This window comes from Notamacropus eugenii, chromosome 2, assembly GCF_028372415.1.
Source record: "Notamacropus eugenii isolate mMacEug1 chromosome 2, mMacEug1.pri_v2, whole genome shotgun sequence".
NCBI classification, from domain to species: Eukaryota; Metazoa; Chordata; class Mammalia; order Diprotodontia; family Macropodidae; genus Notamacropus; species Notamacropus eugenii.
Genome location: NC_092873.1, coordinates 443,515,201 through 443,530,957, shown reverse-complemented (window position 1 = coordinate 443,530,957; position 15,757 = coordinate 443,515,201). Strand labels below are relative to the sequence as shown.

At 32.8% G+C, this 15,757-nt stretch overlaps 1 protein-coding gene across 3 annotated transcripts in view; it reads right to left on the bottom strand.

Annotated features, from left to right (window-relative positions):
• The window catches only part of DENND1B (DENN domain containing 1B), a 334,070-nt gene that overhangs the window by 147,174 nt on the left and 171,139 nt on the right, over positions 1-15,757 (bottom strand). For all 3 annotated transcript variants that reach the window (XM_072648309.1, XM_072648308.1, XM_072648307.1), the window contains exons 6-7: positions 14,223-14,292; positions 9,856-9,936 (exon numbers count right to left, since the gene is read on the bottom strand). In XM_072648309.1, coding sequence (XP_072504410.1) covers positions 9,856-9,936; positions 14,223-14,292 — 151 coding nt within the window. The remainder of the gene's footprint in view (positions 1-9,855; positions 9,937-14,222; positions 14,293-15,757) is intronic.

The following is a 15,757-nucleotide window of genomic DNA, read 5'->3' as shown; positions in this document are numbered from 1 at the left end:
TATATGTATAAACTTTCCATGCAATATGACATGCAGTTATAAGAGTAACTTAATGAATTAATCATTATATACTTCTAAAAGTTATAGCTATCAACTTCCAGTGTCAAGATGGCAGAGGGAGGCAGGAACTCTCTGGAATCCTCTCAAATTCCCTTCCACATAACTTGAAAAATCATCTCAGAACTGATCGAGGAGCAAGAAAGTAGCTTACTAGCTCAGCAGGAAAAGTCTGTCTCACTATGGTGGGAGGGGAGAAAGGTCCAAGAATAGCAGCCTCAGGCCACACAGCAAGGGGCCTGAAGCTAAGCTCCAAGCCTGAGCAATCCACCAATGAGGTTCCACACTCCTGTAAATCAGCAGCCTTTATAGCACAGGCAGCACCACCCCAGCTGCCCCAACCTCAGAAAGGCCCCCAGATAGGCCTAGTACCCAGTGCTGATCAGTAGCAAGGTCCTCCCCAGGGCGGGGAAGCCAGCAACAACACCCCCCTCCAGGGCCTAGTCTCCACACCAAGCCAACAGCAAGGTGTCCCCTCCCCTCTGAGGCCAGCAAAAACAAAACAAAACAAAACAACATGGCAAGTGGACCCTGTCCCTCCCCTCCCCAGCAGAAGGCCCCAAGTCCCTGAACAAGACAGTTGGGACAAAATAAAAGCAAAAGCCAACTCCCACAAAATAGGCATAAAAATAAGGGAAAAAAAGGAACTCGACTATAGAAAGTTAGGATAGTAACAGGGAAGATCAAGGCACAAACTTAGAAGACAACAGCATCAAATGGCAACATGTGAAGCCTCAAAGAAAAATGTAATTTGCTCTCAGCCCCAAAAAAAACTTCTGGAAGAGTTTAAAAAGAAATGTAAAAAGCAAATTAGAAAAAAAGAAGAAAAATTGGGAAAATAAATGAGAGTAATGAAAGAGATTTCATCAAAAAAAGAGTCAATAGCTTGGTAAAACAAAAAAATGGGGGAAAATTTGCTGAAGAAAATAACTCCTTAACAAACAGAATTGGCCAGATGGAAAAAGAGGTACAAAAGCTTACTGAAGAAAATTATTTCTTAAAAATTAGAATTGGGCAAGTGGAAGCTAATGACTCCATGAGACATCAAGGAACAATTTCTTTTTGAAGACAAAAGAATCAAAAAAATATTGAGGAAAATGTGAAATTTCTCTTTGGAAGAACAACCTAGAAAATAGATCCAGGAGAGATAATTTTAAAATTATTGGAATTATTACCTGAAAGCCACAAAAAAACCAAACAAAAAAAAAAAAACACCTGGACAACATCTTTCAAGAAATTATCAAGGAAAACTACCCTGAAATCCTAAAATCAGAGGGAAAAACAGAAAATGAAAGAAGCCACCAATTACCTCCTGAAAGAGATCATAAAATGGAAACTCCCATGAACACCATAGTCAAATTCCAGAGCTCCCAGGACAAGGAGAAAATATTACAAGCAGCCAGAAAGAAACAATTCAAATATCATGGAGTCACAGTCAGGATTATACAAGATTTAGCAGCTTCTACATTAAAGAAATGGTGGACTTGGAATATGATATACCAGAAGGCAAAGAAATTAGGATTAGAACCAAGAATCATCTACCCAGCAAAACTGAATATAATCCTTCAGGAGAAAAAAAAACAGATATTTAAGGAAATAGAGGACATTCAAGCATTCCTAATTAAAAGGTAAGAACTGAATAATAAATTCAATCTTCAAATACAAGACTCAAGAGAAACAGAAAACAGAAAAAAGAAACAAGGAAAAATAAGATTCAATAAGGTTAAGCTGTTTATAGTCCTATATGGCAGGATAACATTTGCAACTCTTAAGAGCTTTACTATTTACTATAAGGGAAATTAGAAGGCATACACATAGACAAAAGGTGTCTATTATATACACATATATATGTGGTCAATTTGATGGAATGATACCTCTCCCTCCAAAAAAACATAAAGAGGTAAGGAAGAAGACTGTACTGGGAGAAGAGGGAGGTTAGAGATAGAATTTGGTAAATTATCTCACATTAAAGAAATTTAAAAGAGCTGTTATAATGGAGGGGCAGATGGAAGGTGGTGCACAAAGCTTGAATTTTACTCTCATCAGAATTATCTCAAAGAGGGAATGACATACAAACTCAACTGAATAAAGAGATCTATAAAGAAAGCAAAAAGGGAGGGGGGATATGAGAAGGGGCAGGGAGCTGAGAGACAGGGTGGATGGCAGATTGGGGGAATAAGTAATAAAAAGTAAAACACTAGTGAGGAAAGAGTGAAGCTGAAAGAGAAAAAAGGATAAACAAAGGAAAAATAAGATGGAGAGAAATACAGTTAGTTGTCATAACTATAAATATAAATGGGATAAACTCATCCACAGAATAGAATGGATAGCAGAATGAATTAAAAACTAGAATATTAAAATATATTGTTTACAAGAAACACATATGAAACACAGAGACACACACAGAAGAAAAATTAGGGTCTGGAGCAGAATCTACCATGCTTCAACTGCAATTTAAAAACAAAAGTAGTTGTAGCAGTACATCTCAGACAAAGCAAAAACAAAAATAGATCTAACTGAAAGAGATAAGAAAGGAAACTTTATCTTGCTGAAACCATAAAGAGTTGAAAACTATATCTTACTACAACACACAATGATTGACTCAATATTAAACATATATGTACCAAATGGTATACAAACTAAATTTGTGAAGAAGTTGAATGAGTTACAGGAGGAAATAGACAATAAAACTATATTAGAGGAGAACCTCAACTTTGTCCGCTCAGAAACAGATAAATCTAACCAAAAACTAAACAAAGAATAACCAAGTTAAAGAGGTGAATAGAATCCTATTAGACATGATAGACCTCTGAAGAAAACTGAATGGAAACAGAAAGGAATAAAACTTTTTCTCAGCAGCACATGGCACCTACACAAAAACTGACCATTTATTAGGGCAGAAAAACTTCACAACCAAATACATTAAAGCAGAAATATTAAATGTATCCTTTTCAGCTCATAATGCAATCAAAATTATATTCAATAGGTAGTAAAAAGATAATAAATAAAAACAATCATCCTAAATAATAAGTGAATCAAAGAACAAATCATAGAAATAATCAACAATTTCACTGAAGAAAATGACAATAATGACACAACATACCAAAGCTTATGGGATATACCCAAAGTAGGACTGAGGGGAAAATTTATATCTCTAATTGCTTACATCAACAGAATAAAGAAGGAGCAGATGAATGAAATTTTAAAAACTAGAAAAAAAAATTTTAAATCCCCAATTAAATACCATATCAGAAATCTTGAATATCAAAGAAAAGATTAGTAAAATTGAAAGTAAGAAAAATCATTAAACTAATAGATAAAACTAGAAACTGGTTTTATGACAAAAATAATAAAATAGATAAACCACTGGTTAATTTGATCTAAAAAAGAAAAACAAATTACAGTATCAAAAATGAAAGGAATAAACTCACCACCAATGAAGAGAAAATTAAAGAAATAATTAGGAGCTATTTTGCCCAATTATATGCCAGTAAATTTGACAATTTTGAAATGAAGGAGCATCTATAAAAATACAAATTGCCTACATTAACAGAAGAGAAAATAGAACACTAAAAAATCCCAATCTTAGAAAAAGAAATTGAACAAGACCTCAATGAACTTCCTAAAAAAAATCCCCAGGACAAGCTGGATTCACTGGCGAATACTACCAAACACTTAAAGAACAATTAATTCCGATACTATACAAAGTAACTGGAAAGATAGGCAAAGAAGGAATCCTACCAAATTCCTTTTATGACCCAAATATAGTGTTAATACCTAAACAAGAGCCAAAACAGAGAAATAAAATTATAAACCCCTAATAAATACTGAGGCAAAAATTTTAAATAAAACACTAGCAAGGAGATTACAGCCATATATTCCAAGGATCATATACTATGGCCAGGTGAGGTTTATACAAAAAATGCAAGGCTGGTTCAAAATTAGGAAAACTATCTGCATAATAAACATGTAAAAAAAAATCCAATAGAAATCACATCATTATTTTATTTCAACAACTGTATAAAAAGCCTTGGACAAAATACAATACCCATTCCTACTGAAAACACTAGAGAGCATAGGTAGAAATGGAGCTTACCTTAAAATGATAAGTAATATTTATCTAAAACCATCAGCAAGCATTATCGATAATGGGGATAAGCTAGAAGCCTTCCCAATACAATCGGGGTGAAGTAAGGATGCCCATTATCACCATTATTATTCAATATTGTACTGGAAATGCTAACTACAACAATAAGAGAAGAAAAAGAAATTGAACAAATTAGAACAGGCAATGAGGAAACAAAACTATCATTCTTTGCAAATGATATGATGGTATACTTAAAAGAAACCTAGAGAATCAGCTAAAAAACTAGAAATAATTAACAACTTTAGCAAAGTTGCAGGATACAAAATAATTCCATATAAATCATCAGCATTTGTATATATTACCAACAAAGCCCAGCAACAAGAGACAGAAAGAGAAACTGTATTTAAAATAATTGTAGATAGAATAAAATAGGTGGGAGTCTATCTGCCCAGACAAATCCAAGAACTATACAAACAAAATTACAAAACACATTTCACACAAATAAAGTCAGATCTAAACAAATGGAAAATTATTAATTGCTCATGGGTAGAACACACCAATACAATAAATATGATAATTCTGCCTAAACTAATTTACTTATTGAGTGCCATACCAATCCAACTACCAAACAATTATTTTATAGAGGTAGAAAAAAATAACAACAAAATTCACCTGGAAGAATAAAAGGAAAAGAATATAGAGGGAATCAATGAAAAAAATGTGATGGAAAGTGGTCTAGCTTTAACACAACTGAAACTGTGTTAAAAAGCAGTAATTATCAAAATAATCTAGTACTAAGAAATAGAGTGGCAGATCAGTGCAACAGATTAGGTACACAATATGTTATAGTAAATGACCATAGTAATCTAGTATATGATAAATCAAAAGATCTAAGTTTTGAGGATAAAAACTTAAATATCTGACAAAAACTTCTGGGAAAACTAGAAAGCAGTATGACAGAAACTAGGTATAGATCAATATCTCACACCATATACCAAGAAAAGGTCAAAATGGGTGCATGATTTACACATAAAGAGTGATGCTATAAACAAATTAATAGAGCATGGAATAGCTTGCCTGTTAGATCTATAGATGCAGGAAGAAATTAAGACAAACAATATATAGAGGGCATTACAAAATGTAAAATGGATAATTCTGATTAAATACAGGTCTCATTTCTCAAATATATAGAGAATTGAGTGAGGTTTATAAAAATATGTTATTCCCCAATTGATAAATAGTCAAAGGATATGAACAGGCAGTTTTCAGACAAAAAGAATCAAATCTAGCTATAGTCATATGAAAAAATGTTCTAAATCACTATTGATTAGAGAAATGTAAATTAAAACAACTCTGAGGTATCACCTCACCCTAGCTAATGTGACAAAAAAAAGGACAATGATAAATGTTGGGGGGAATGGGAGAAAGCATCAACACACTGTTTGTGAAGTTGTGAGGTGATGCAACTATTCTGGAGAGCAATTTGGAACTATGCCCAAAGGGCTATAAAACTGCACAATACCACTGCTAGGTCTATAATCCCAAAGAGATTTTTTTTATAAAGGGAAAAGGACCTACTTGAACAAAAGTATTTTTGTGATAGATAACAAACGGAAATCAAGGGAATGCCCATCAACTGGGGAATGGCTGAACAAGTGGTATGCAATTGTGATGGAATATTAGTGTGCTATAAGGAATGACAAGCAAGATAATTTCAGAAAAACCTGCAAAGACTTACATGAACTTAAGCAAAGTGAAATGAGCAGAACCAGGAGAATGCTATACACAGTAACAGCAGGACAGTATGATGAAGAACTGTGAATGACTTAGTATTCCCAGCAATTCAATGATCCAACACAATTCCAAAGGGTTCTTCATGAAACATGCTATCCATTTTCAGAAACAGAACTGATAATGTCTGAATGCAGACTGAAGCATAATATTTTTCTTGCTTTTTTTCTTTTCATTCTGTTTGAATCTTCTTGTACAAAATTATCAATATGGAAATGTTTTACATGGTTGCACATGTATAACCTATATCAGATTGCTTAACTGTCTCAGAGAGGGAGGAGAGAAAGGAAAGGATGGGGAGAAAGAATTGGGAACTCAAAATTTTTTTTCAAAAGTTAATAATTGTTTTAATATATAATCGGGGGAAAATAAAATAATATTTAAAAAAAGGAACAATGAACTCAAAAAAAAGAAACAAAAGTTATAGCTATAATTCATGGGACACCATATTTTGAAACAATTAAAACCACAAAGAACTCAAAGAGCAATGGAAAAATCCATGATGGACCTAAAGAGGCTACATACAAGAGATCACAGATCTCAGATGTAGCAGACAGCTGCTCAGTAGATTCAACATCCAACTCAGTAGATAACTGTTATAAACCCAGGAAAGGAACACCAAATCATGTTTTTTGTATATAAGTTTGCATTGGTTTTTTTCTTTTTCTTTGCACAGTATTTCTAGGGTTACTAAGTTATTATTCTTTCTGTGTTGTAGAGGTGCCTGAAACACCAACAGCTTGAATGACTTGCCCAGAATCAGAGAAATAGTTATGTGTGAGAGGTGGAATTTAAACCCAAATCTTCCTGGTTTTGAGGTTAGCTTTGTATCCATTATACTACGTTGCATCTCCCTGAGACCTAGGTTCAAGTCCCATCTCTGATATGTAGTGTCTGTGTGACCCTTGACAAGATTGCTTTACCCTTACTGCTCTAGGTAACTACCTAAAACTGTAAGTTGCGAAGAAGGCATCACTTGAATTGGTGGAAACAATTTCCTTATCTAAGAGCTTCCTGTCACAATAAAATGACAAGTTCAGTCCCCATTCTTCTTCATTTCCATACAGTAAACATAGTTTTATATATCTTTGATTTTTGTCAAGTTTTGTGAAACTTAAAGGCTTTGTTTTCAATGTAGGAAATTTAATTTTTATTTTGCTATTTTTCCTTTGCACTGGCCTAAAATAAAGCTAAGTTTTCCAAGATGGGAATATGTTCTCACAGACCTCACAAATTTGTTCATTATAACTGGCAAATTTACAAGAGTCAAAAGGGGCTAAAAGAGTCTAGAATGGCCACTGGATAATCTATGTTTCAAAAACAATAGTTATGTGATTTAACAACCACCAAAACAGATCAACTCACAAAGCAAATTATGACAGTTAAAGGATGTGAAAAAAGCTGTCAGGATTGTCATCTAGAAATAATTTAGGACCACTACCAAGATTTTCATGGAAGAAAAAGTACCAAAATAGAATTTTTTGTTTTCAATTTTAATGTGAAACTACTATGGTTCCAATTGATCAAACAAGCATTTATGAAGCACCTACTCTGTGTGTTCCAGGACTAGTGTTAAATGTTGAGAATACAAATAGATATATGAGCCTAGGCCTTTGAGGAGTTTATATTCTCTTAGCAAGATACAATATTTTTACAAATAAATAAATAAATAATATATACAAGATAAATACATAAGAGACTGAGCAGGAATGGGAATCCCTAAGGGAATCAGAAGGAGTATTTTGAAAGAGGTGGAGAATGTAAACTCAGATTTGAAAAGAGCTAGGGATGCCTGTAGTAAAGAGGAAAGGAAGAAAGTTCCAGTACAGGGTGAAGGAGGCAGAGTGCAAACCTTGCATAAATATAGAGGCAGGTAAGCCAATAAGGAGAAGAATGCTTTAAAAAAGCAGAATTAGCCAAAGAGAAAAGGAAGTTCAAAAGCTCACTGAACAAAATAGTTCTTTAGAACGGAGCAGATGGAAGCTACTGACTTTATAAGAAACCAAGAATTACAAAACAAAACCAAAAGAATGAAAAAATAGAAGACAATGTGAAATATCTCATTGGAAAAACAACTAATCTGCAAAATAGATCCAGGAGAGACAATTTTAAAATTATGGGACTACCTGAAAGCCACGATCAAAAAAAGAGCCTAGATACGCTCTTTCATGAAATTATCAAGGAAAACTGCCTTGATATTCTAGAACCAGAGGGCAAAATAAATATTGAAAGAATCCACCAATCACCTCCTGAAAGAGATTCAAAAAGAGAAACTCCTAGAAATATTGCAGACAAATTCCAGAGTTCCCAGGTCAAGGAAAAAATATTGCAAGCAGCTAGACAGAAACAATTTGAGTATTTTGGAAATACAATCAGAATAATACAAGATCTAGCAGCTTCTACATTAAAGGATCAAAGGGCTTGGAATATGATATTCCAGAAGTCAAAGAAACTAGGATTAAAACCAAGAATCACCCACCTAGCAAAACCGAGTATAGTACTTCAGGGGGAAAAAATGGTCATTCAATGAAATAGAGGACTTTCAAGCATTCTTGATGAAAAGATCAGAGTTGTATAGAAAATCTGACTTTCAAACACAAGAATCAAGAGAAGCATGAAAAGGTAAACAAGAAAGAGAAATCATAAGGGACTTACTAAAGTTGAATTGCTTACATTCCTACATGGAAAGATAATATTTGTAACTCTTAAAATTTTTCTCAGTATTTGGGTAGTTGGAGGGATTATACACATACATATAGACAGAGAGCACATGGTGAGTTGAACAGGAAGGGATGATATCTAAAAAAATAAAATTAAGGAATGAGAAAGGAATATATTGGGAAGAGAAAGGGAGAAATGGAATGAAGCAAATTATCTCTCATAAAAGAGGCAAGAAAAAGTTTTTTCAATGGAGGGGAAGAGAAGGGATGTGAGAGGGAAAAAGTGAAGCTTACTCTCATCACATTTGTCTTAAGGAGGAAATAAAATGCACACTCAATTTGGTATGAAAATCTATCTTACACTACAGGAAAGTAGGGGAGAATGGGATAAGTGGGGTGGGAGGATGACAGAAGGGAGGGCAAATGGGAGGACGAAGCAATTAGAAGTAAATACTTTTGGGGAAGGACAAGGCCAAAAGAGAGAATAGAATAAATGGGGGACAGGGTAGAATGGAGGGGAATATAATTAGTCTTTCACAACATGATTATTATGGAAGTCTTTTGCAAAACTACACACATATAGCCTATACTGAATTGCTTGTCTTCTCAGTGGGGATGGGTGGTAAGGGAGGAAGAGAGAGAAGCTGGAACTCAAAGTTTTAGGAACAAATGTTGAGAATTGTTTTTGCATGTAACTGGGAAATAAGAAATACAGGTAATAGGGTACAAGAAAAGAGGGAAGATGGGGATAAGGGAAGGGAGGGGTTTTACAAGGGAGGGCTATGATAGAAGGGAGGGCAGATTGGGGGAAGGGGTAATCAGAATGCATGGTGTTTTGGGCTGGGGGGAGGGGAGAGATGGGGAGAAAATTTGGAACTCAAAATTTTGTGGAAATGAATGTTGAAAACTAAAAATAAATAAATATAAAAAATATAGAGGCAAGTAATGAAATGACATGTAAACATTACACTGGCCAATTTAGCTGGATCTTAGAAGGTGTGATAGGAAATAATGTACTATAAGCTTGGAAGAAAGTCTGGAACAAGATTATGAAGGGCTCTTAAATGTCAAATTGAGGAGTCTGTACTTTATTCTAAAGGCAATGACAGGAGCTCCTATGGAAGATAAAGGCCTAAGAAAGTAGGGAGGGACACAGTGACTAGAGGGTATGGGTTACAAGAAGTGAGATCTAACAAGATTTGGAAAGAAAGAGGTTAAAATCAGTTATGAGAATTAAAAAAACATACAGGTAATACTTACCACATTCAAACTGACAGAAGTGTTTGCCTTTGGTACAGGGTGGCTGTACAGTGATTTTAGCATATCATTCAAATCATTTTCCTGAGGTGGAAAAAAAGGGCAGAAGTCCATTTTATAAATTGATCATATTGCAAATTAATGGATCTTTGAAACAAAATTACTTATCAGGACCAATTTCAAGCACATATAATTTAATAAAAATCTTAAATGTCCATGTATTTCTAATGTGCATTTTCTCTGCATATTTTCTTGCAACCACAAAACTTGTAATTCCAATAAATATAAATTCTACTTGTGGAAATGCCTATCTTTGGGAAATGGTAGTAGCAATATCTGTTTCATATAAATATCTCTTCTGACAAAATTTATTTTCTTTACCATGAAAAGCATACAGCAATAATAGGAGATAACCCCAAAAAGATAAAGGTAGATTTGTATTTATAAATCATAAATCACATTTTCTTCTCTGAGGAAGAAGTTTCTAAAAGAACAGCAGTATTTTATTATGATGAGTGAATTATTCACATACAAATCTACACTCTATTAAAATGTGCAAGAAGTAGAAATTACTGTGACAGATCCCTGTCTCATATTTAGCCCCCAATGTAGTAGTCTCTAAGCAAAAGATGTAATACTTTTCCATAAATTTCTACTACAAAGCACTACGCATCAAACAATTGTAATATGTGCATATGATATAAATACATGTCACATGTATACGGCCAAAACAAATAGACAACTTGTGTATTTATTTTATTTTTAAATTTGCTATTCTTTGTTTCATAATTTTCTTTAGCTGAAATAATACATAATTTAAAAAGCAGAGATGTGCTAGACATTTGGGGGAATACAAAAAGCATTTGAAGAAATTGGAATAATAAAAATGGCACATACTTTTTTAGTACTTTATATTTACAAACAACTTTCCTCAAAAACCTGGGAGTTAAGTAGTGAAAATATTTTTTACATTTTATATATGAGGAAACCATTCCATTTTTATTATTATTAATATATGGCAATTTAAGCTTTTTATTATATATATATAGGCAAAATATATAAAGGCGAAAAGCTTTCTAATACTTTATACAGTTTGTGATCCTGTGAAGCAGTACAATGGATATTATCCCCATTTTACAGATCCAAAAATTGTGCCTTAGGGATGTTAAGTTACTTATCTGTCACTTTTTATCCACATTCTCTTAACTCGAGTTACTCTATACCCTAATGCCTTATGTTTCTTTCATATTGTGGTGTTTTTAAGAATACGGCTGATTATGTGTTTTCTCTTGGCTTTAACAATCCACAGTTACTTAAACTGGATCTTAATGGGTGATTCTAGAAGAATACACTTACATGAATTCATGGTACTGATCACAACTGAAAAAGTTAATTTGCAGCCAAGGCATTTCCTGCTTGATCATTCAATGAGTATATAGAATAGTACAGAAAATAGGGCATGATTTCCATAAATTTATTGCTAAGTTTGTTTTCATCATGACGGATTATAATACTATTAATGCATACATAAATGTCTGCATACACATTGGTACTGAAAAGTTAGGTGTTTGTTTAATTTTTAAAACATCAAAAGACTGTTATCCTAGAGGGAAGGAAAGGCCAACTTTCTGGAGAACACCAATCTATATTGTTGTTAACCATGAAATATGATACATATTTTAGAATATAAAAACAACAAAAAAGAAGCATAGCTTTCACAACAAAACTAATTAGAAATTTGTTAAATATTTTAATGTTCCAGAGATTGACCTTATGAGCCTCATAGAATGACATGATATTTGGACAATTATTAATACAAAAATATGAAATAAGGAATAGAATTAAATCATTTAGAATTTATATGAATAATTCTAATTCTATATGTAGATAAACAAAAAAAGTTTATGAAATAATCAAGGAAATATAATTCTAAGCCCCATTTCTTGTGTTTTCTAAAAAGTTCATTACAACTACTAACATATTATTGTTTCTGAGGCTTTCAAAACCCAGACGATGGTTCTTCTCTCTCTGGTAACTATGCATGTGTGTAATGGTCAGACAGTTGTATCTGTCTGTTGATCTATAATGTATGTATTGCTTATGGTCAGATAATTAGAAGCATTGTCTGTTGGTCTTTAATTCTCCCTCAAAAGTTGCATTCCTTTTAGAAAAGCAGATTTAAGAACTAGTGCCAGTAGGTCATCCTGGATATGTGTCAGAATGCTTGATGCTACAATCACATAGCCAGTACAATGTCCACTAAATCCTAGATAAAAAGAGCCAAATATTATCATCTCTCAATTATCAGTGACAGAATTATGCAATAAGTAATTATTGCTGGGAAATGTTAAATTTCTAGTCAAGTATTCAATATCCTTTGGAAATAGCACAATCCATATTTGTAGCTAATTTGTGATGAGAGGATAAAAACTAAGTTTAATATTAATTTAACTACATCATTATTCTGTTTCCAAAAAAAACAACAACAAGCAAATGTGAAGTCAAATAAAGATGACTTTTGATTTATCTATTGTTATGTACTCCGGAGTCAGCTAGGTGGTTCAGTAGATAGAGCAGGGGGCCTGGAGTCAGGAAGACCTGAGTTCAAATCTGGCCTCAGATATTCACCACTTGTGTGATTTCAAGTAAGTCACGTAATCTCTATTTGTCAAACCATTACTGTATATTTGCCAAAAACATGAGGGGTCATGAAGAATCAGGCATGACTGAACAACAACAATAACATGCACTCTGCAAAGTTTTCATACAATGATTCTCAGTGATTGTTAGCGCCAGAAGGCAAGCCTTCTTTCAGAATATCCTTATCTAAAGATTTTTCCTGGTTAGCTATTCTACATATTTATGGATTTCTTCAAATTAGTCTCTCTCAATATTTTGTCACTTAAAATGCACAACACCATTTGTGGGATTAATTCCTTAAATTATTAAATGGGGGAACAGGAGCCCTAGAATATAATAATTATAATTTATCTTACTGCCCTGTTCTATGTATTATTTTAAATGGTGGGGCAGGGAATAAGCCAGATATTTTATTGACTTTATTTCTTTTTAAGATTGGGTTTCTGCATGTAGGCTGGAATTACACCTGTACTCATTCATGAGTAAGGGTATCATACCACTATTGATCAGCACAGGAGCTCTGATGTGCTATTTACAATCTGTATTAGTTCAGCCTTCTTTAGGCAGTCTGGTCACCTCCCCAGAGACTCACCACACTGATACCATAACAGTGAGGACACCTGATTGACAAAGCCTACTGCAGCTCTGAGCGCTAGTGATTAAGTGATCTATTAGTCTCAATCTACCCGATGACCACACCTAACGTCAAATATTTTTAAAGTAATTTCAGACACTCATTTTGAGTCAAAAGCCCTTGAAAAGAGAAATAGTCAATTGCTTCATCTAAAATCAAATTCTACAAAAGAAGTGCTTACCATCTTTTTTTAGTTTAGTGAAATTTACTTCCAATAATTAACTTGAAATTATGATTATCATTGTTATCATTTTATGAAAGTGGAAAGGAGGGAAAGAAATTAAGATAGACATGAACACTGAAAAAACTACAATTAGAAAAAAAGCTATAAACTTAGAAAAATGTTGACAGTATGCTTTTGAAACCAACTGCTCACCAATAAAACTGGAAAGTTGTAAAGATAGTCAGTTTGATGGTGCAAAACTTGTCATCTGCCATTCAAGTGACAATTAAAAAGTTCATTTCAGAATAGAAGATTTGGAATTTAAGAAACAAAAGAAGGCAAAACAAATAAAAACAACTACTTTGTGCCTCTATGAAAAAGAATAAATTAATAGGGAAAACTTCTCTAGGCATATGTAGCAACTTCATTACAATAATTAAAATATCAGAATATCCCACCAAAAATTTTACGTTTTAACAAATGTCAGAAAAGATTCTCCAATCATCTTCTGGCATTTTATCTGAGATCTGGCTGATCACTGTCTTTTTTGTTCTTCAACTATATAAAGCACTAACAATTAAACAAATGGACACTGCTAACACTAATGACATAAAGACAAAGTAAATCTTTTGCTTCGCTATCCTGGAGAATGATGAACTACTCATGAAAATAAAAATTTTGTTGATTTGTTATTTAAATTAAATGCTGCAAATATTTGCTTTCCTTTTAAGGGACAAAGAAGTAAAGCAATAATGGACTATGCCCGAGTCAAGATAATTTCTTTCTAAATTCTCTCTTACTAGAAATGACAGTGAAAAGAAGAAATTTTTCCCTTTCTCCATTCAAATGGAATACTTAATGCTGCTTTGACTGAACCATTTTGAATACGAAACTTTATTTTAAACACCCCCCATCCAAAAAAGGATTGCTTACCAGTTCCTTAGCCAAATAATCTGCCAGAGTATTTAAAAGTTTGTAGTACACCTCAAACCATGGAAGGTAGCTGAAAAAAATATTTAAAATAAGTATATAGAAAGAATTGAAAATTTATATGGCAATCAAAAATACAATATAAACATACTTCTTAAAACATTTGATGTGATCTGAGAAGCAATAAATACACTGATAAATTAATGAATGAATATAATATTCTGTTCCAGGCATACAATTTTTCCTAATTGTTATTTAAAATACATAAGTCTCAATAAATTAGTTGCATATATTATGACTTAATTAGATATTTATTCAATATTTCCATTACATGCCAAGTTCTTTAATTACTTATATTCTAAGATATTCATAAAAATATTTAAAGATAAACAAACTATTACAATGTAGCAATAACCTGATTTAATAAAGTAAAATTATATTGTTTTCCATCCAAAATGTGCTTGGGCAGGTAAGATTTTTCCTACAGCATAGTATTTCTGGACTAGATCCATCATCTGTATAATCATAGTACATATACATGCTTACATTAATCACTTTCCTGGAAACTAATTTCAGTCGGTGCTTTAGTATACCTTAAATTCCAAAAACAAACAAACAAAAAGCCCAGGGAGTTAGTAACCAATTTTTGAACAACATCCTTCAAAACCAAGGCCACATATGATCAAATGCATCTTTATTATCTTTCTATGTAGATACCTATCTTTATTCTTTTAACAAAGTCAGTACAGAGATGAAAGTTATACACAAAGTAAAAGCATATTTAGCATAAATTCATCGTAACACACTTGAAAAATCAGTCCAAACTTGTGAAGCAATATCTTACTTTATCAATACTTAACAAAGAATATCAATTTAGCATACCATGACAAATTTGGCAATATAGGTATTGCAGATATAAATGAGTTAATAAAGAATATTTTATTCTTTCCAAAATCACATTATTTTATTGTCAGAAAATTTTATAAAAGAAAATAGTAAAATAATTTATTCAGTTAAAAAACGATGCCTTAAATGAATCTTACCAAGATGAAACATAGATTAAAGTGATAATATTTAAGTAAACAGTATCTATCTGCATTTATTTCCACTGAGAATGCACAATATAAATTGTTTTATAATGATACTTTCTCATATCAAATGCATCTAACTTTAATACATTTTTTCTACAGAAAATTATCTGGAAAAAGATTAGCTAATAAAAGATGATATAGGATGAATTCCAACCTGGGATTACACACAGTTTTCATCCTTAATCCCTACTTAATTGTTCCTGAATGAAGGAATAAAACTGGAGGAAATCATGCAAAAGGATTGACTTGGGTACATTACAAATTTATATTATTTAGATTCAACAAGGCCCTCACTATAGTAAAGAATTGTTTCCTCCTCAAGCCTCCCATACTATTTCTTCTCTCCTCTTCCTTAGATAATGAGTTCAATTTGACACATTACTCATAATCTCCCTATTTGTGCCCTTTTCTACATTTACTACTCAAGCTTGTTTCTTTTATTGCAAC